The 19,917-nt window shown below is 42.7% G+C and overlaps 1 protein-coding gene across 2 annotated transcripts in view; it reads right to left on the bottom strand.

The window, feature by feature from the left end:
• The window catches only part of WDR31 (WD repeat domain 31), a 31,715-nt gene extending 15,386 nt beyond the window's left edge, over positions 1-16,329 (bottom strand). Inside the window, exons 1-4 of one of the 2 annotated variants that reach the window (XM_073599837.1) lie at positions 16,182-16,329; positions 8,198-8,322; positions 6,331-6,460; positions 17-91 (exon numbers count right to left, since the gene is read on the bottom strand). In XM_073599837.1, the coding sequence (XP_073455938.1) occupies positions 17-91; positions 6,331-6,460; positions 8,198-8,244 (252 nt within the window). In that variant the 5' untranslated portion in view covers positions 8,245-8,322; positions 16,182-16,329. Of the gene's footprint in view, positions 1-16; positions 92-6,330; positions 6,461-8,197; positions 8,323-12,689; positions 12,808-16,181 lie in introns of those variants that run through there. The other variant, XM_073599838.1, reaches the window with a different exon arrangement.
• Between the last annotated feature and the right edge of the window lie 3,588 nt (positions 16,330-19,917).

Here is a 19,917-nt window from a genome sequence, read left to right as displayed (position 1 = left end):
CACCTATATATATTACCTTGGAAACCTCTCGATCATGCCCCACAAATCTTTTCAGAGCCGTTCCACTTCTCCAGTTGGACACAACAACAGCCTGAGATGAGACAAGGGATGACTAGCATCACCATTCTATATTATTTGTTCAAAATTATTGGGCAATAGATTTGTGTTATCCATCTATACTTTAGCCGTTGACCATTATTTATCTACAGTATATGCTGACATCCAACAGCTATAAAAATCATTTAGTGCCACTAGTATTGCCAGATAATATAAATTGCCATAATATATTATTTGTTGTCTGGTCTATGACCTGCCCTAGCTACTGATGAGGTCATCCTTCTGCTCCTTAGTCATGTTCACATTTGTACTGTGAACATGAGCAAGGAGCAGCTGCCCCTTCCTCTCTCTGTCTGTTCAGGTGTACGGGAGGCTGATATGAAGACAGATAACGGATACTTGTGCTAGCTGTAGGTAAAAATGCATGTAATGTTGTATTTATTTAATACAGATTTAATCAATTTCTTTTTTGATAAAGCTTAGTGCTGGGATTTTTAAAAAATCTTTTAAAGGTCCACCAGCAGCTAAAATATGCAGCTCTGGTTTAAAGCAGAAGTTCCACCCAAAAATGGAACTTCCGCTTTTCGGAATCCTCCCCCCTCCAGTGTCACATTTGGCACCTTTCAGGGGGGAGGGGGGAGCAGATACCTATATAATCCAGGTATTTTGCTCCCACTTTCGGTGATAGATACCCGAGCCACCCACGGGTATCTACGCCACTTCCCGTCCCCTCCCGCTGTCTTCTGCGAGACACACAGGTCCCAGGAGACAGCAGGGACCAGTGGGAACGCGCAGCGTGAGTCGCGCATGCGCAGTAGGGAACCAGGAAGTGAAGCTGCAAGGCTTCACTTCCTGATTCCCTTACTGAAGATGGCGGTGGCAGCACCCGAGAGCTGAGGGACAGATCGGCTTCGGGTACCGACATCGCGGGCGCCCTGGACAGGTAAGTGTCCATATTTTAAAAGTCAGCAGCTGCAGTATTTGTAGCTGCTGACTTTAAAAAAAAAAAATTGTGGGAACTCCGCTTTAAATACTCACTTTCTCTTTGGTTTTGTTCCCCAATGGTAATTCTTTTTGGCCACAAGATGTTATTGAGCTGGGTATACCCTTGTAGAGTTTTGTTTGACATTTTTTCGCTGGAAGAATGTTTGTTTGTTTGCATTTCTAATCATAGTAGGGTTTATTTTCAACCACAGTGATGAGAAAATTCGAAGGAGCAAGAAGGAAAGTTTTTCTCAAATGTATGACTTTCTAACAGTGTATTTGGTTTTTGTTTGGTAATGTTCATTCATTTCAAAATCGAATGTTAAAAGCAAATGAAATCTCGAACGACATTTAAATGTACTGAGAATTTTCGCTCGAAATTCCACAAGTGTATACCAAGCTTTAATCTTTAGGGTTTAATGACATCCAGCGTAACCCAGAAGGCCGATGACATACTGAGCCTGCAGAGCACATGGACCTACCTCCTTATGGGATCCCGACACAGATACAGAGAGCAATGCTGATATTATCAAGTCAACACCACTCTCTGCATCACTGAGGTCCACAAACCGCCAGAGAAGAGCCAAAGAGTAAGAGATATATACAGTGGGTGTAGGAAAGAATCACCCCCTTCTGACATGTTGGTGTTATATCTTTCACATGGATGTTATAAGTTGCAGTCAGTAAATACAGCTAAAACAAAAACTGTGTCTGTCTTCATTTCAGGCTGCAAAGCAACAAAATGCGATTATTTTAACTGAAAGGTTTCTTCACAGTAAGAGCTGTAAAAATGTGGAATAGACTCCCTCCAGAGGTGGTTCTGTCCAGCTCAGTAGATTGCTTTAAAAAAGGCCTGGATTCTTTCTTAAATGTACATAATAGAACTGGGTACTGACACTTACAGGTAAAAATGATCCAGAGAATATCTGATTGCCTCTCAGGGGATCAGGAAGGAGTTTTTTCCCCTGCTTTCTTGAGGTTTTTTGCCTCCCTCTGGATCAACTGTGGGTATAGGGATATTATAGATTTTGTTTCCTTTTATTTGTTGAACTAGATAGACTTGTGTCTTTTTTCAACCTGACCATCTAACTCTATGTATATCTATCTATACATTTATGTGCAATTGTATGCTTAGGCCTCATGTACACTGCTGCTGGTAAACGGATGTTAAGGAGCAGTTGGGTGTTTTTTTCAACTGCCCCTGATCTCTCCTCTATGTTATCTTATCAGTACATGTACACAGGGTCGTTTACAGTACTTTATAAGCATTTTCTGGAAAGCAAAAAAATGCGTTCAGGACGGATGTTCAAAGGCATATCAAACGCCTGCTTGTAAACAGCTTGTAAACACGGTAACTCACATTTAGGCGCGTTTTTATTTCAGGCGTTTTAAGTTTTTGACTATTTGAAAAAAACAAACAAAAAAGAAAACGCTTCTAAACGTGGCATGTAAATGCGGCAAAACGGACATTTTTAAACGTCGGTTACTATCTGTCAAGTTAAATAGTTCAGGAGAGGTTGTAAAACGTCCCATGTACATTTAAGTGGAGTTCCACCCACTTTTACAACTCTTCAGCATCCCTCACTAAACTGTGCACTGTAAACGAATTGGATATTTAAAAAAAAAAAATTCTCAGCACCTACTGTATATCTGCTGTATTCATTTTTCACTTCCTCCTCCCTGGCCGTGGCCCATTGCATCATTTCCTGTTTGCAATGCCTTCTGGGAAGGGGCAGCAACTTCCTCTGACACTGCCCTTGCTATGGAAACCTGACCTGAAACCTATTACACTGCTTGTGCTGCACTGAGCATGTGCGAGATCTGCAAGGATGAGATCCAGGAAGAAATACAGTCTGGCTTCAGATGCCCACACTTAAGATGGCCACAGCCTGCTGTAAGTTTATAAAATAAACTACTGCTATAAACTAACAAAACAGACCTTAGTTTACAGACTAACTTTACTAGAATACATTAAGCTTGTGTAATATAGGGGTATTTTTATTTAAAAAAGTATATTTTCGGCCGGAACACCACTTTAAGCCTAATAGTGCTCTTTTTTATATGTTTTGTATGTTTTGATATTTGCCGCCACCCTTTTTTTTGGGGGGGGGGGGGGGGGTCATGTGACTCTTGGGGATGACCATGTGATTTAGTCTACACTATTTAAAGAGGAACTTCAGACTGCTCACATGATTTGTAATAAAAACATTTTTGCCATTCTGAAGCTTCCCTCCAACCACTTTGCATATTATTTTATATATACTGTGATTCTGTACTTGCCAAATATGCTGCAGAAATCTCCCTCCACTGAGTCTGGCTGCAACCATTTTAACTGTGGGCAGCTGAAGCTGCTGACTGTTCACTTCCTGGATTGACACAGACACACACATACAGACACACACGCACACACATATGTATGTGTGTATATATATATATATATATATATATATACATATATATCTATCTACACATACATGTATACAGATAGACACACTCACACCTCTGCTTACCTGCTCATTTCTTCTCTGTGGTTAAATACACATGGATCTTTGCAGTCTCCTGTTATTTCCGCCTTTATCCAGCCCCCTGCAGCTCTCATTAGCCCTCCTATGACTCATCCCCCCTCCCTTGCGAGAGTTAGAGAGAGAGCTGTACATGATGTCATAAGCCTAAGCTAATTACCAAACAAAAAAAAGGAAGTGGGCTGTATAAGGTATTTACTGGCAGAACAAAAATGTTTTACTATCCAAAGTTACAACAACAACAAGGGCAGAAGATTTAATAGATAGAAAGTTGAAAAAATGACTGAAGAGCCACTTTAAGCTGATTTGTGTCACTTGTTGCCATGATTAAGGCCTGATGGCTGAAACACGTTGGATTTTTTAACTGTTGTTCACCTGCATTAATAAAACAATGTTTTAGCCAACTTTCATGGCACCAGCCTTTCTCCCTTTTTTGCAAAAGAGTAATGCTGGCCATACACTATACGAAAAATCGTCCGAACCCATTTTCAAAAAACGAACATTCGGCCGTGAGCGCAAACGATAGTGCCATCATGTAATGACCGCTAAATCGTTCAACGGACATAAATGATTGCATTTTTTGTTCGTTTTTTTTACATATACCTAATGCAAACAGTTCGGACGGGAAACACATTAACCTTTCAATTTATCGTTCGTTCGGCAGAAAATTTCCAAACTTGTCCGTCGTTTTTTCGGCTCAAAAACATCCTAATGATTATCAATTTTGTGCTCATTAACTGGCTGAAAAAGGAATGAACTGTCTAAATGACCGAAGTTTGGCCGATTTTCGTATAGTGTATGGCCAGCATTAGAGAACCTTACGTGCCATCTGACTGGCCTGAAAACATCTGGAAATAAAAAGTATGAAAACCAAAAAGGCAAAACATATACAGTATCTCGCAAAAGTGAGTACACCCCTTACAATTTTGTAATTATTTTCTTCTATCTTTTCATGTGACAACACTGAAGAAATGACACTTTGCTACAATGTAAAGTAGTGAGTGTACAGCTTGTATAACAGTGTAAATTTGCTGTCCCCTCAAAATAACTCAACACACAGCCATTGATGTCTAAACCGCTGGCAACAAAAGTGAGTACACCCCTAAGTGAAAATGTCCAAATTGGGCCAAATTAGCCATTTTCCCTCCCCGGTGTCATGTGACTCGTTAGTGTTACAAGGTCTCAGGTGTGAATGGGGAGCAGGTGTGTTAAATTTGGTATTATCGCTCTCACTCTCTCATACTGGTCACTGGAAGTTCAACATGGCACCTCCTGGCAAAGAACTCTCTGAGGATCTGAAAAAAAGAATTGTTGCTCTACATAAAGATGGCCTAGGCTATAAGAAGATTGCCAAGACCCTGAAACTGAGCTGCAGCACGGTGGCCAAGACCATACAGTGGTTTAACAAGACAGGCTACACTCAGAACAGGCCTCGCCATAGTCGACCAAAGAAGTTGAGTGCTCATGCTCAGCGTCATATCCAGCGGTTGTCTTTGGGAAATAGAAATATGAGTGCTGCCAGCATTGCTGCAGAGGTTGAAGGGGTGGGAGGTCAGCCTGTCAGTGCTCAGACCATACGCCACACACTGCATCAAATTGGTCTGCATGGCTGTCATCCCACAAGGAAGCCTCTTCTAAAAATGATGCACCAGAATGCCGGCAAACAATTTGCTGAAGACAGACTAAGGACATGGATTACTGGAACCATGTCCTGTGGTCTGATGAAACCAAGATGAACCTATTTGGTTCAGATGGTGTCAAGCGTGTGTGGCAGCAACCAGGTGAGGAGTACAAAGACAAGTGTGTCTTGCCTACAGTGAAGCATGGTGGTGGGAGTGTCATGGTCTGGGGCTGCATGAGTGCTGCCGGCACTGGGGAGCTACAGTTCATTGAGGGAACCATGAATGCCAACATGTACTGTGACATACTGAAGCAGAGCATGATCTGCTCCCTTCGGAGATTGAAACACAGGGCAGTATTCCATCATAACGACCCCAAACACACCTCCAAGATGACCACTGCCTTGCTAAAGAAGCTGAGGGTAAAGGTGATGGACTGACCAAGCATGTCTCCAGACTTAAACCCTATTGAGCATCTGTGGGGCATCCTCAAATGGAAGGTGGAGGAGCGCAAGGTCTCTAATATTCACATCTGTGATGTCATCATGGAAGAGTGGAAGAGGAGGCAAGCTCTGGTGAACTCCATGCCCAAGAGGGATAAGGCAGTGCTGGAAAATAATGGTGGCCACACAAAATATTGACACTTTGGGCCCAATTTGGACATTTTCACTTAGGGGTGTACTCACTTTTGTTGCCAGCGGTTTAGACATTAATGGCTGTGTGTTGAGTTATTTTGAGGGGACATCAAATTTACACTGTTATACAAGCTGTACACTCACTACTTTACATTGTAGCAAAGTGTCATTTCTTCAGTGTTGTCACATCAAAAGATAGAATAAAATGTTTACACAAATGTGAGGGGTGTACTCACTTTTGTGAGATACTGTATGATGGGTAGCCTCCAGGATTGGTGAGTGGATGTGTACTGGGGAGTCTAGGAGTTGGACTAATATTTGCCTGGCATTCAGTGTAATCATACTCTCCATTTGTTCAGCTTGGCAGAAGTGTGAAATCCTGCGTCAGTCTGTGTAGTACACATTCCGGCAATCTAGCAGAAACCTAAACCCCTGTGCTTTAATTACAGAGTAGCCTATATCACAGTGCAGGTAATGTATCCACAGGACTGAGGTCACACAATTAGCACTTACCTTGTCCTTCCCTCCCGATACACACAGGTCCGATTTCAGGGCTGAGATGTAAGTAACGGCATCATTGTGAGCTCGGGTTTGCTGTGGGATTGGCTGGACTGGGGGAGACTCCTCCGCATGGTGGTCAGCCCTGAATGTAAAATGTCACAAATTATCCAATAAATCATTTCACTATAAGGTCCTGTCTGGTCTGATCAGCAGGGAATCGGTGAACAGATCTGCTGAATCGGAGCAGATTGGGATGGATGGCACTTTTGTGACAATTATGCCCATTCAGTTTTTTTTCTGCATTTTGACACTTTCCACATCTGTGTTCAATCGATTGGCGTCTGGATGAAAACAGACTTGTGAGTGTTTATATCAAGGCTACCTCCGATCTATCACATTTAGGTCCAGAAAAAATGTACCTGGATGGATTAGGAGGTAAGAGGATGTAAATGGATGCACTTCCATCTATATATGCCTGACCATAGACTTACATAGAACTTCCGATCAGGTCTTCCTGGAAAACTGATAGGTGGACCTGATTGGAAAGCCTGTATGAAAGCACCCTAATAGAAAGTCCTGCAATAAAGCATAAACACTATATATTTTTTTTGTTTATTTTGTTTTAGTTTGGAGAGAGTATGAAAGAGTTAGGACCTCTCTTTATGTATTTGGGTTATCGATCTGATGAAGTTTTACAGCTGTCACCAAAAAAGGAGGCGAGGGAAAATCTTACAAAGGGGACACCTACCATGTCCAAAGGAACAATTTTAGGTTTGGGGGTTCATGTCACTCTACTTTTCTTTTAAGCCCTGGTTCACACAGACAGCGGGAATGAAAATGTGCAAGTTCAGCTGAACTCGCACGATTTCATTCCCGCATGTCAGTCCCGACTTCGGGGGGGCGATTTCAGAGACATCTGTGTGGGCTGCTGGAAATCGCACACCCTGAAGTCACCAAAAGTAGTACAGAAAATACTTTTGAGAATAGGTGCAGCGCCGCAAATGCGGCATCGCACCGTTTCGGACGGTGTTATTGCTGCCGATTTGGCATGTGATTTGACATGTTAAATGGCATGCCAAATTGCTCCAATGTGAACCTAGGCTTAAAGGCCAAAAACGAAAACTTAATATACTGCAGCTTACCGGTCCTTACATGTGGTGGCTGTATTAGGGTTCATGCACATAAATGTTTGGAGGCATTTTTTATACCTAGCGTAAATTTCCTGGCCCTTTCTTGCACCAGGAGTCGCAGGTGCCGTATACAGCCTGCTTTACAAGTGGCTAAGAATAGCCAGTAAAGTGTAAAAAGTAGCCTGAAATGATTGTATATTGAAATCTTATCCTATACTTCATATTGTCGGTTTCAGTAAGTGCCTGGAGTTTGCATGTCCATCCTATGTTTGTGTGGGTTTCCTCCGGGTGCTCCGGTTTCCTCCCACACTCCAAAGACATGCTGGTAGCTTAATTGGCCCTAGTATGTGTATGTATGTATGTGAGCTAGGAACCTTAGATTGTAAGCTCCTTGAGGACAAGGACTGATGTGGATGTACAATAAAAGTAAAGTACTGTGTAAATTGTTGGTGCTATAGAAGTAAAATTTACAAAGAATGTGACAATGTACAGGCAACTTTTTATAAAGTGGTTGATAAAATATTCACTTATTAGTGTTTTTCTGCTGGTAAAACAAAATCCTGCTTGCTGCATCTTAGGAACGTCCATCAAAATCTACTTTCCATAGAGATGTATAGTAATACATATAAAATGCTACTAATACACCCTGCATTGAAACTGTACTGCATGAAAAGGTGAGGATGTGGTCTGAGCACCTTTCAGCTTTTTGGATCTTTGCTTGGATTGTATAGGGCGAGTGGTCACGGTACCTGTACTTCGAGCTGTTACGTTTGACTTTACTCTGGAATTTTCCCATATTTCCAGGAGGGGAGATGGAACACACAGGACAATAGGACCTCTAATGTACCAGACATCAGGAATTCTGTGCAGAGACCTGTCAGCAAAGAAATATCAGATCAGAATTCTGCTACAGACAAATTAAAGTTCTCTAGAGTCCATATAAATATTCATATTCCCATAAATATAGGAATTCATTATATTATAATTGCAGCACAATACTATTGCCATCCTTTTTCCTGTCATTTTACATTATCACTTTGGGGGACATTTACTAAAACTGGTGCACACAGAATCAGGTGCAGCTGTGCATAGTAACTAATCAGCTTCTAGGTTTTAGACCTTGTACACATTGGAGGCGCAGTTGAACTCGCACAATTTCAAACCCGCATTTCATTGCGACTTCGGGGGGCGATTTGAAAGACATTTGTGCGGGTTCCTGCACAGATGTCTATTGAAATCGCTCCCCAAAGTCGCCAAAAGTAGTGCAGGAACTACTTTTGCAAATTGGTGTGGTGCCGCAAAGTCGGCTTCGCACCAATTTGGACGGTGCCATTGGCGGCAATAGGCTCCAATTTGGCATGCGATTTGACATGTCAAATTGGACGGATGTGAACGGGGGCTTATTGTCAAATAATAAGCTGAAGTTAGAAGCTGATTGGTTACTATTCACAGCTGCACCAGATTCTGTGTGCATCGGCTTTAGTAAATCTCCCCATTTATATTTTGTCTTTAAAAAAAAATTGTCATTGTCAGTTGGGATTCTATTAGCAAATATAACTAGAGATGTGATTGGTGGCATGACACCTTTCACTTAATAGCACTGCATGCTAAAGCTGGCCATACACTGTTGGGCTGAACAAAAAAAAAAAAGACTAATGATGCCCATACACTAGATCAAGGATATGCAATTAGCGGGCCTCCAGCTGTTGCAAAACTACAAATCCCATCATGTCTCTGGGTGTCATGCTTGTGGCTGTCAGAGTCTTGCTATGCCTCATGGGAGTTGTAGTTCTGCAACAGCTGGAAGTCCGCTAATTGCAAATCCCTGCACTGGATGAAAAATTGTTCGAAAACCTGTAATTTGGGCAGTTTGTTTGTTTTTCGTCCACCCAATGGGCACAAATCGAAAATCGGTTTTGACATTTAAAAATCGAATGAAAAGTTTGGAAAACTTCTGAGAAACAGACAATAAATTGAAAGGTAAATGGACGATAAATTAAAAGTTTAATGCCTTTCTCGCCTGGTAAAAACTGAACTGTTGGTACTGCGCATATGTGACCCAGAAGCTAAAAACAAACGAGAAACTGATTAATTTATTTCCTTGAGCGATTTATCGTTCGAAAATTGGTCTTTACATGATGGCACCTTCACATAATTTAATTTTTGAATGTATTAATTATTGTTTATTCAATTTTGGTGCTATGACATTTTCCAATATCTGCTCACATTAGATGTGATATTCATATATGGACACATTGCCATATTATCAAGTATATGTATGTGTGCATAATTAGTGTTCATATTTAGCGCGATTCTATATTTTTACTATATCCACGATCACCTGGTTACCAACTCTATGAGAAATATGAACACTACCACCTATCTTGAGGACAGCTGTGAGTTCCTGTTGGAGCCCTTTGAGGATCCCAGTGTCCAGTTCCATTGGTTGTGCATACAACACAAGCCTGTTTGACCCACAGAACATACGTTCTTGTGTGTCCAAACGCCCTGGTAAGCCTCCCTAGGTTTGGTGGTGGCACTTTCCACTTCAAGTTCACATTGTGTTCACTGTTATGATTTCTACATGAAGTTTTTGGATCCTTTTATATGAAATACTGTTCCATTTTTCATTAATCAATTTTTCCATACTTTGTTCACTTGGACTTCTTTTTGGACACTTATCACCAGTCACTGGGTTCATTTGTATTTGTATTTTGGCATTTTTATTTTTGTTTTCTTATCAGTAATTATTGGGGTCTATTTCCCATTTGTTCCACATTCATTGTTGTATTTTGCTTCACATTTAAGCGCTACACTTTTGGTACTATTCTGACCAACTGTACAAAAAAGTGGCAACCACCCCAAACTATAAATGGCCTTGGCAGCAAGGTGCACATAGAAGGGGAACGCACATCACAAACAAAAACAAAAGGCAGTCCCTGCACCCAATTCAAGTGGTACCTTGATATGGGCACTGCGGCTTACACATCTATTTGCAAATGTGTGCAAACAAAACCCTCTATTTTTACCGCAAACTGTTAGACAGGGCCAATTTGGTTGTTTTGCATGCTGTGTGTGCTGGAAAATCTTTTGTTTGTTTGAGATGTGCATTGCCCTTCCATGTGCGCCTTGCTTCAAAGGCTGGTTATAGGTTGGGGTGGTTGCCATTTTTTTTTTCCAGTTGATTGAATTGCAGGGGCGCACTGGATGCCTTCACTGCCATTGTGCTCTTGCTGGGCATCATGTGCATCCCTGTGCCTTCAAGGAGGGGTGGGCTCCCTCCAGGTATACCCTTGATACCCTGCCCTTAATCTATCCATTCTTATTGGCACTGATTTAAAAAAAAAATTACAGTATTCAGAATCGCCAATTTTGGCGATCTGAATACTTTTAAATGCAAAGGAGGGATTTGGGGTCTTTTAGACCCCCGATCCCTCCATAAAGAGTACCTGTCACCACCTATTACTGTCACAAGGGATGTTTACATCCCTTGTGACAGCAATAAAAGTGATCAAATTTTTTTTTTTAAAGGGACAATTAAAAAAAAAAAAAGTAAAGCGCCCCCCGTCCCCGTGCAACAAAGAAAAGGCATACGTAAATCGCACCCGTAAATATAATCGGTGTTCAAATCACACATGTGTATCGCCACGATCATCAGAGTGAGAGCAATAATTCTAGTAAAATACCTCCTCTGTAATGCCCTGTACACAAGACCGGTTTTGCCGTCGGAATAAACTCTAAAGGTTTTTCCGACGGAGTTCAGACGGCATTCCGCTCAAGCGGTCTTGCATACACACGGTCACACCAAAGTCCGACCGTCCAGAACGCGGTGACGTACAACGGGACTAGAAAAAAGAAGTTTAATAGCCAGTAGCCAATAGCTTCCGTTTCGTACTTGCTTCAGAGCATGCGTTGTTTTTGGTACGTCGGCGCAGCATACAGACGAGCGGTTTTCCTGATAGGAATTAGTTCCGTCGGAAAAATTTAAAACATTTTCTCTATCTAAGTCCATCTGAATTTTCGACGGAAAAAGTCAGATGGGGCATACACACAATCGGAATATAAGATGAAAAGCTCCCATCGGACTTTTTCTGAAGGACATTCCGCTCGTGTGTATGCGGCATAACTCTAACCTTGTAACCGTTACATTTTTTTAAAGCATCGCCTATAGAGATTTTTTGGTACCGTAGTTTGTCCCCATTCCACGAGTGTGCGCAATTTCAAAGCATGTTAGGTATATATTTACTCGGATTAACATAATCTTTCACATTATAGAAAAAAATTGGGCTAACTTTACTGTTTAGTTTATTCTCAATTCACGAGAGTGAATTTTTCCCAAAGAAATTTGTTTGAAAGACCGCTGCGCAAATACCATGTGACATAAAATATTGCAATGATCACCATTATATTCTCTAGGGTCTCTGCTAGAAAATTACTTAGTATCCCCAAAAATATAATATATACACACTATATATATATATATATATATATATATATATATATATATATATATATATAAAATATGTTTGGGGGTTCTAAGTAATTTTCTAGCAAAAAATACTGATTTTAACTTGTAAGCAACAAATGTCAGAAATAGGCTTAGGTGTGAAAGGGTTAAATGTCATAATCAGCCTGTGTATTGCCAGTTTTTACATTCAGGCACAAGTCAGGCAAGTTACGGAGGCAGAGGTTCAATTCTTTAGAAACATATTTGTAACCTCAAATGTGGGTGCCATATACTTCAGGGTAAAGTAAACAATATCATGCTAGCAAACTGACCTACACTCTTGTGTATCAAAGGATCTAAAATAAAAACCATCCAGGTTAAACTACTACAGCAACCGATCACATACAAGTCTATAAAAGGAACAGCTGGAAAAGGAAGAATGTATCTGTTATGAATCAACTCAGACCATTTGTATTTCACACACTTGGAATAGAAAATACAGAACACTTTTAGAAGAACAGATCAATGTACAGAAAGTATACATCGTCTATAAGAAGGGACATTTCAGGGATGTAAGATGGCCTGAAATAAACACCGCGACTCATTGGGAACGGATGCTTTCCAATCCACTTTAGAGTCTTAGAAGATTACAGTGTATATAAATAAACCCATTTAATGCATTTACAGGATCCCGGAAAGATCTATGTAATCAAATCTGATTAAACGGGGTTTGAGCTAGACGCAGAATGGAGGCAAGAAAAAAAAAGAAGGTTGAGAAGGTTGTATTTGCTCACCATTTCCGATGGCCGGCATTATGTAGCTATGGGAGACAGCCGAACAAATCCCATTAGGATCAGCACTCAGCGACGTCAGCCTGATTGACATGACACCACTAGAAAGCTGGTTAGCCCATTAACCTTCATATAGGGAGGGGAAGAGCTCTGGATGGCGTGATAATAATTATGTACTGTCACTCAGGCAGAGGGAAGTGATATATTAGGGGCCCATTCACACCAGATACAGCGGGTTGCATTTTTGATTGCACTCCAACTGCACAGACAGTCCGAAATCCAGGTTATCCTATGGGCATAGTTCACACTATTGCAGTGCAGTGAAATAAAGTACAGCAAGCTGCATTTTTCTGCACTGCAAATGCACTATTTAAACACTATTAATCCATGTTATTAATGAAATCGCCGCTCAATTCCAGTTTTCTTTATAGTACCTACTCTTTATTTCTGCTCTGTAGAGCGCTTCCATCTCTAGTATGGGCATGTGAAGCCCACTAGTATTCTCTTCCTGGATATGGTGATGCTGGATACCCAGCATGCACCTCCCGTTCTCGCGCGTGCGCCGTTTACACAGGGCGCAGGGAAAGGATTATTATCTTGTTGCCATAACAACGGTCGGCGAAGGAGGAAATGCCCGCCCTGTTATGGTTTCGTGGCTTCACTTCCGGTTTCAAACAACGCGATGCTAGCCTTCGGCGCTGCCCACTGACTCCTGGGAAAGATGACACACATCTCCCAGGAGCACAGGCGCGGAGAGATATCACGTCAATCGCCGCGGACCGGAAGTGGCAGAATAGAAGGGACCCCATAGCAACAGTGGTTACTGAGTGAGTAAAAATAAATAAAAGATTTCCAAATGTTGTTGCTCAAGGAGAATACTATGTAAAGTTGATTTTACGGGTGGAACTCCGCTTTAAAGAGTATGATATGTAATTATATGTCAGATAATATATATCATTATATGTTGCTTATTGTAAATTTGACAAGTAAAAAAGACCAATAATTGGGAAAACAAAATTCAGGATATCCAATAAGATGTAAATATTTCTAAATCAGATCCCCCGGCGTCGCTGGTAACTCCTCCCCGCATCGAGTGTCCACTTTAGAGAAGGCTCTCCTAAGGTGGACACCCATGCGGGCGCGCTCCCGAGTCCTGCATCTGTGTACATTCACACAGAATGCAGGACTCTGCCCCGCCCCCCGGGCGCACGTGTCATTGGATTTGAAAACGGGGGGGCTGGGGGGCCGGTCAGTGTCACAAGAGTTTACAACCCCTTTAATCCCATAGAAAATATGTGGAGGGAGCTGACAGTTCAAGTTACCAAACAGCCTCAAAACCTTAAAGACTCAGAGAAGATCTGCAAAGAGAAGTGGGATAAAATCCCTCCTGAGATGTGTGCAAAAAAAAAAAAAAAAAAAGTTTTGCGAAGGGGTCAATCACTTATTTCACTCATTAAACTGCAAATCAATTAATAACTTTTTTGAAATGCGTTTTTCTGGATATTTTTGTTATTCTGTCTCTCACTGTTAAAATAAACCGACCAATAAATTGATTGTAAAGGTTATTTAAAAAAAATAACAAACATATCATACTTATCTCCACTGTGCAGCTCGTTTTACAGAGTGGCCCCGATCCTGCTCTTCTGGGGGTCCCCCAGTGGCTCCTCCCCACATCTGATAACCCCCTTGGAGAAGTGCTTCCCCAAAGGGGTTACCTTGCAGGCGCGCTCCCGAGTCCAGCATTCGGTTTTCAAAGAGGCCGAATGCAGGACTTGGCCCCGCCCCCCGGCGCTCACGTCATTGGATTTGATTGACGGCAGTGGGAGCCAATGGCTGCGCTGCTATCAATCTATTCAAGAGCTGAGAACTCCCAGGCAGAGAGACAGCGCGTCTCCGTGGGTCAAGTTCGAGGGGTTAGGTAAGTAAAACGGGGGGGCTGGCTGGCCGGTCACTGCCAGGTGTTTTTTCATCTTAATGCATAGGACCCCTTTGTAGACTGATCATTTCTTTGTCAGTGGGAAAATGTACAAAATCAGCAGGGGATCAAATACTTTTTTTGCTCACTGTATAATATGAGGTCAAACCTAAACACTTACACTCTGTATGCAATCAGGCAGGCCCTTGCACTACATGGTTGAAGGTAAATCTAAAGGAAATTGAAAAAGAAAATTGTATAATGTATGGGCAGCTTAAGGACTGGATAGAAAATGAATGCTTTTTCTTTGGGCTATGTGAGATGGTCCCCCTTTTGTTCCTCCCCTCCCCCTTATCTAGTTCCTATTCTTCCTTCACCCCCATCTTTTTTTTCCCCTTATTGACGGTATTTACTGTGCAAATTGTGTTCAGGGACCCGCTATTGCCTGGTTCCTCGGGTTGCCATTTCATATGTTCTTTTTGACTCCAGTTCAGTGTTGGTCTGCTAATTGTATGACACATTATTTCACTGGACATATGTGATATGTTGTTTCTGTAAAATCCATGTGCAATCTTTAAAAATAAAGTATTTTGAAAAAAAAAGAAAATGAATGGATTGTTTTGTTTTTTTCCTCTTATTATTTTGTTTTAGTAAATTTAGATGAGACTGTGATTGTACAATGTGTATGGCCACCCTAAGGGCTTATTTAGATGTGCAATTAAGGGGGGAGCAATAAAAAAAAATGCGACTGAGCCACGTTTTTAGTGCCCCCCCCCCCAAAAGCTGCATAGGTAGCGGATCCCCTGCCTTCAGCAAAAACGATCACTCTTGTTGTGTTCAACGATCAGTAATCCCACTGAGCGCGACCCATTTCAGCAAATAAAGACACACTGCAAGCGCTCCCACAACCGCATGCAACACGGTGCGTTGGTTCAGCATGTACAGGGTTAAAACAAGCAGTGAGGAGGTGATAGATCGCCTCTTCACCGCCTGTCAAACACCCCTGAAAAGTGATCTGAAAAGGGATCGCTTTTCAGAGTCGTGGCAGTTTAGATGCAAGCCTATACTTCAGGCTGGAGCTACACAGGTAACTGACGGATCGCTTGGCATTGAACCGCCTTGAGTTTTATTCAGTCCCACGATCATGTGACCAATTACAGGCGACAACTCCATTAATCAAAAGAGCAAACAGTGATTTTTTTTCCCTGATCGCTATTTGCACAGAGAGGCGCTCATTCCCCTGATTTAGAGAACAGAAGGCGATCTGATGAAAAACCGAACAGAAAATCGCAAACGATCGCACTGCCTTGGCAATCGCTGGCTTTCCCATCCATGAACTGTCACCCATGTTATATAATATGGATGAGAGGGAAATGAATGGACATGTCATTGTATTATTATCAGTATCACCTCCCTGTCATCCACACACACGTGTATAGATCAGCACCTCCGATAATAACACAGCCCTCCGGGGTGATTACATGGAGTACAATGCCGAACAATAGAATGATAACGGCGGCACACAGCCAGCAATAACAAAAGGACGGTGCCGCCATTGGTGGCAGGATGAATAGTGTTACCCCGCACAGCACACGGTGCCCCCCGGGCTCGCCCATCCTCCGCCGTCTTCTTCTTCTCTCCTTAGCAACGCGGCACCGGTTACTAGGCGCGGGTGTCACATGGAAAACCATCCCACCTGAGCCGCAGCCCATTGGTTCCGCCCCTCGAGGAGTGCCCTAGAGCAGGGAGTCATGTGACCCACCTGCTGCCTTGCACACTGATATAGAGTGGAGAAGGGAGCTGAGATTAGAAGGAGTTGTAGTTAATGGCTGCCAGAAGTGCCTGACTTTCCAGGGGCTCCCAGGCAGGGATGGTAGATAAAATAGCCCAATACTGAGAGGAAAGGCTGTACTATTAGGCCTTATGTACACTGAGTGTTTGGTGTTGGCAGAAGGCACAGGTGCACCACCATTCCCGCCCCCCCCCCGCCAGCAGCCTGTAAAACTCTATGAGGGGCAGAAAGCTGCTACTGGATAGCACTAAGCAGTACTCTTATTTAGGACACTATGTGCCCAGGGATGAATGGCCGGTGTTCTGTTGAGAAGTGCCCCCCATCGAATAGTGGCCACATGTGCGCAGGGCGGAGCCGCACTTCAGCCGATTTTGACGATCAGCTGGAGTGATGTGACAAGGGCGCAAGCGCATATCGTAGGAGGCATCTTTTGATGGGAGATACCATTTCACGGCCACAATTGAAACCTATACAAACAGCGGGGGGAGACCGTAGTTCTGACATTGTGCCTCGCTGTTGCGGGGTGGCTTTACAGTGTGCTGATGGTCTGGTGTTGTCTGCGTTGAACGTCCGGTTTTGCCTGTGTGAAAGGTTGGGTTGCAATCACGGACAAAACCAACTCTTCAACACAGCCACTAGCCGCCCTCCAGCAGCATCAATGCACAATCTGAGAACTACGTTCTCCCCCACTGTTTGTATAGGTTTAAATTGTGCCCATGAAATGGTATCTCCCATCGAGAGATACCTCCTACGATATGCGCATGCGCCCTGGTTACGTCAGCCCAGCTGATCGGCAAATCAGCTGTTGTGCTGTTCCGTACGGCGCATGCGCAATACATACTGGGCACTATTCAATGGGGGGAACTTCTTGATAGAACCCTGGGGTGCAAGCAGTCTGCATTCCAGACATTCATCTCTGGGGGAATAGTGCCCTAAACAATAGTACCACTCTGTGCACTCTATTCAATATTCCTATAGCACACGTCCCTGGTAAAATGGCACATAAATAGTGGGTGCTGCAACGATTACCAGTTGGGTCCTGGAAGCATCAGACAAACGTACATCTTCGCCAGCACACCATGGATCAGCAAAAAGTTGTCCAAGAAGGTTTTTAATGAAAAACTTTTTGCTGATCCATGGTGTGCTGGCGAAGATGTACATTTGCCACTCTGTGCACTGTCCAGCCGCAGATCCACTTTGTGCCTAATGGTAAAACAGATCTTAAAGTGGAAGTCCATGCTAAAACTAAAATCCCTGCATCTATAGACATCCACGATCTAACCTATCTAGCTCTGTAAAGAAGAAATCAGTATACATACCTTTTCTGAAGTTGATCCGACCCGATCCCGCACCGAGCTGTCAGATGTGGCTTCGCTCTGTAGGCGGGTGCAGAGGACACAGCCGACAACGGAAGCCCCATTGTAACTCTATGGGTGATGTCACTTCCCATTCATTTCATAGCCGTTGTCGTCTGTATCCTCTGCAGAGCTTCTGCCACTGGAGATCGGATTGGCTTCAGAGAAGGTATAGTGTTAGATCGTGGGTGTCTATAGATGCAGGGATTTTAGTTTTAGCATGGACTTCCAGTTTAATGCCTAAGCACAATTTTGCAACTTTAACATGTGTTAGTAAAACCGAACATATCATCACAACTACTTTGTGCATCCAGGTGGATTATACCGTGTTTTTTTCAGGACAAATTGGGCTTTCATTTGGTGGTAAATGGTAACGGATATCTCCTGATTTTTTTTTTATTATCAAAGTAAAAACTGGCCCAAAATAGTTAAAAAAAAAAAAAAAATATTAAAAATGTATATTTCTTGCTACTACTATAACCTACCACAAAAGAACAACCCAAAATAAATTCTCTTGCTCCCAATGATCTCAGTGATACCACATATGTGTGTGTTAGTTGTATGTACCTGTAGTACAGCCCAGAAACAAAAGTGCACATTTTGCTTTTTTTTTATCCTACCTAAAACACATGGACACTAACTGACATTGATTAAAAAAAAAAATTGTGCCCAAAAAAAAATACTGACCTCGACCCAAGCACTAACCCTGGCACTGACCTAGATCAAACGTTGATCTAGGTATTTTTTTTTATTACTATATTTTTTTTTATTACACACAATTTTTTTTCTCTCTGCAAGGAAAGAGAGAGATACTGTCCTCTCTCTGTCCTCCATTCAGAGAGAGAAAACATGGGGTCGGGCTTCACAATGACTGATCACTATGATAGCCAATCAGAGACTATTACAGCGATCAGGTGACCCGGAATCGGGAGTTCCAGGTCCCGATCATTAGTACAGGGCCCGGGGGGCTCTCCGTGAGACCCTGGCCTCTGTACTGGGAGCGCACCCCTCTATGCGGCTGCCCCTAATCTCCATGCGGGGCGCGGGACGCATAGATTTCTATGAGGTTTTTTTTCTTTTTGAAGCACATGATTAAACACTGAGGCTTTAATTGGCTTCAAAAAGTTTGGGCTCGGGCAGAGAGCACTGCGCCCCGAGCCCACCTATTTGTGACATTAGCGAATCAGCATTCGCTATTGTCTTCCTGCTGCTCCTCCCGGCCAATCAGGACAGGAAGCGGGTCCTAGGGCCGGATTGGCCAGGAGGAAAGGCAACCGTATTGGCCGAGAGCAGAAGCCGCCCGCCACCTGGATGAGGTAAGTGTGGGGCTGGCGAGCCGGCGGGGTGGGGGGTTTATTTGCTTCCCCCCCGATAAATGGAGCACCAGCTGCCACTGATGAAAACGTTGGAATCCCATGCATCAGGGGCCTAATGTCCAGAGTGCACGAGGCTTTAATGCATATCTTGTGTTTACAGCCTGTGTGGAGGGGCTATTTGTTTGCTTCAAGTGGGTTTTGTATTCATATACAAATCTATTGGGGTGAAAAACCTGCTTGAAGGAGAACAACTACAGGTCAAATACACCAGGAATACATTCTCTAAATGATCTCGGAAATATCTCAAACTAATGCCATTAACACAAGCCCAAAGTTTGTTGCCACAGGCCTTTATATTGATTCATTGCAGCAGATGTCAACCCTCTCACTTACCTGATAAAATTAAGAATCGCATACCTTGCAATAGCTCACCTTTCCACTGGATGGCACATTCAAACTTTGCTGACTGTTATCCGATTCTTCCTGTAACTTCAGATATTGGAGGAGAATTACTTAAACTGGAGCACTCAGAATATGGTGTAGCTGTACATGGTAGCAAATCAGCTTTTAACTTCAACATGTTCAATTAAGCTTTGACAATAAAACCTGGAAGCTGATTGGTTTCCATGCAGAGTTGCACTAGATTTTGCACGCTTCAGTTTTAGTAAATCTCCCCCTCTGTGGTTCCTCCTGTCGACCTCTATGTGACTTCTGTGGCCTGTACTAATAAAAGTGTGTTGGTGGGGGGAACCACACCAGCCAACTTAAAGCTGAACTCCAGGTATGATCTCAATTACATAGTTACATTGGTCCAGTTTGGCACAATGAAAGTATGTATATCTGATACCTGAGG

The sequence above is a fragment of the Aquarana catesbeiana genome, linkage group LG09 (genome assembly GCF_042186555.1).
Source record: "Aquarana catesbeiana isolate 2022-GZ linkage group LG09, ASM4218655v1, whole genome shotgun sequence".
NCBI classification, from domain to species: Eukaryota; Metazoa; Chordata; class Amphibia; order Anura; family Ranidae; genus Aquarana; species Aquarana catesbeiana.
Note: the sequence above shows the minus strand (reverse complement) of the source record. Positions and strands in the feature narration are given on the sequence as shown.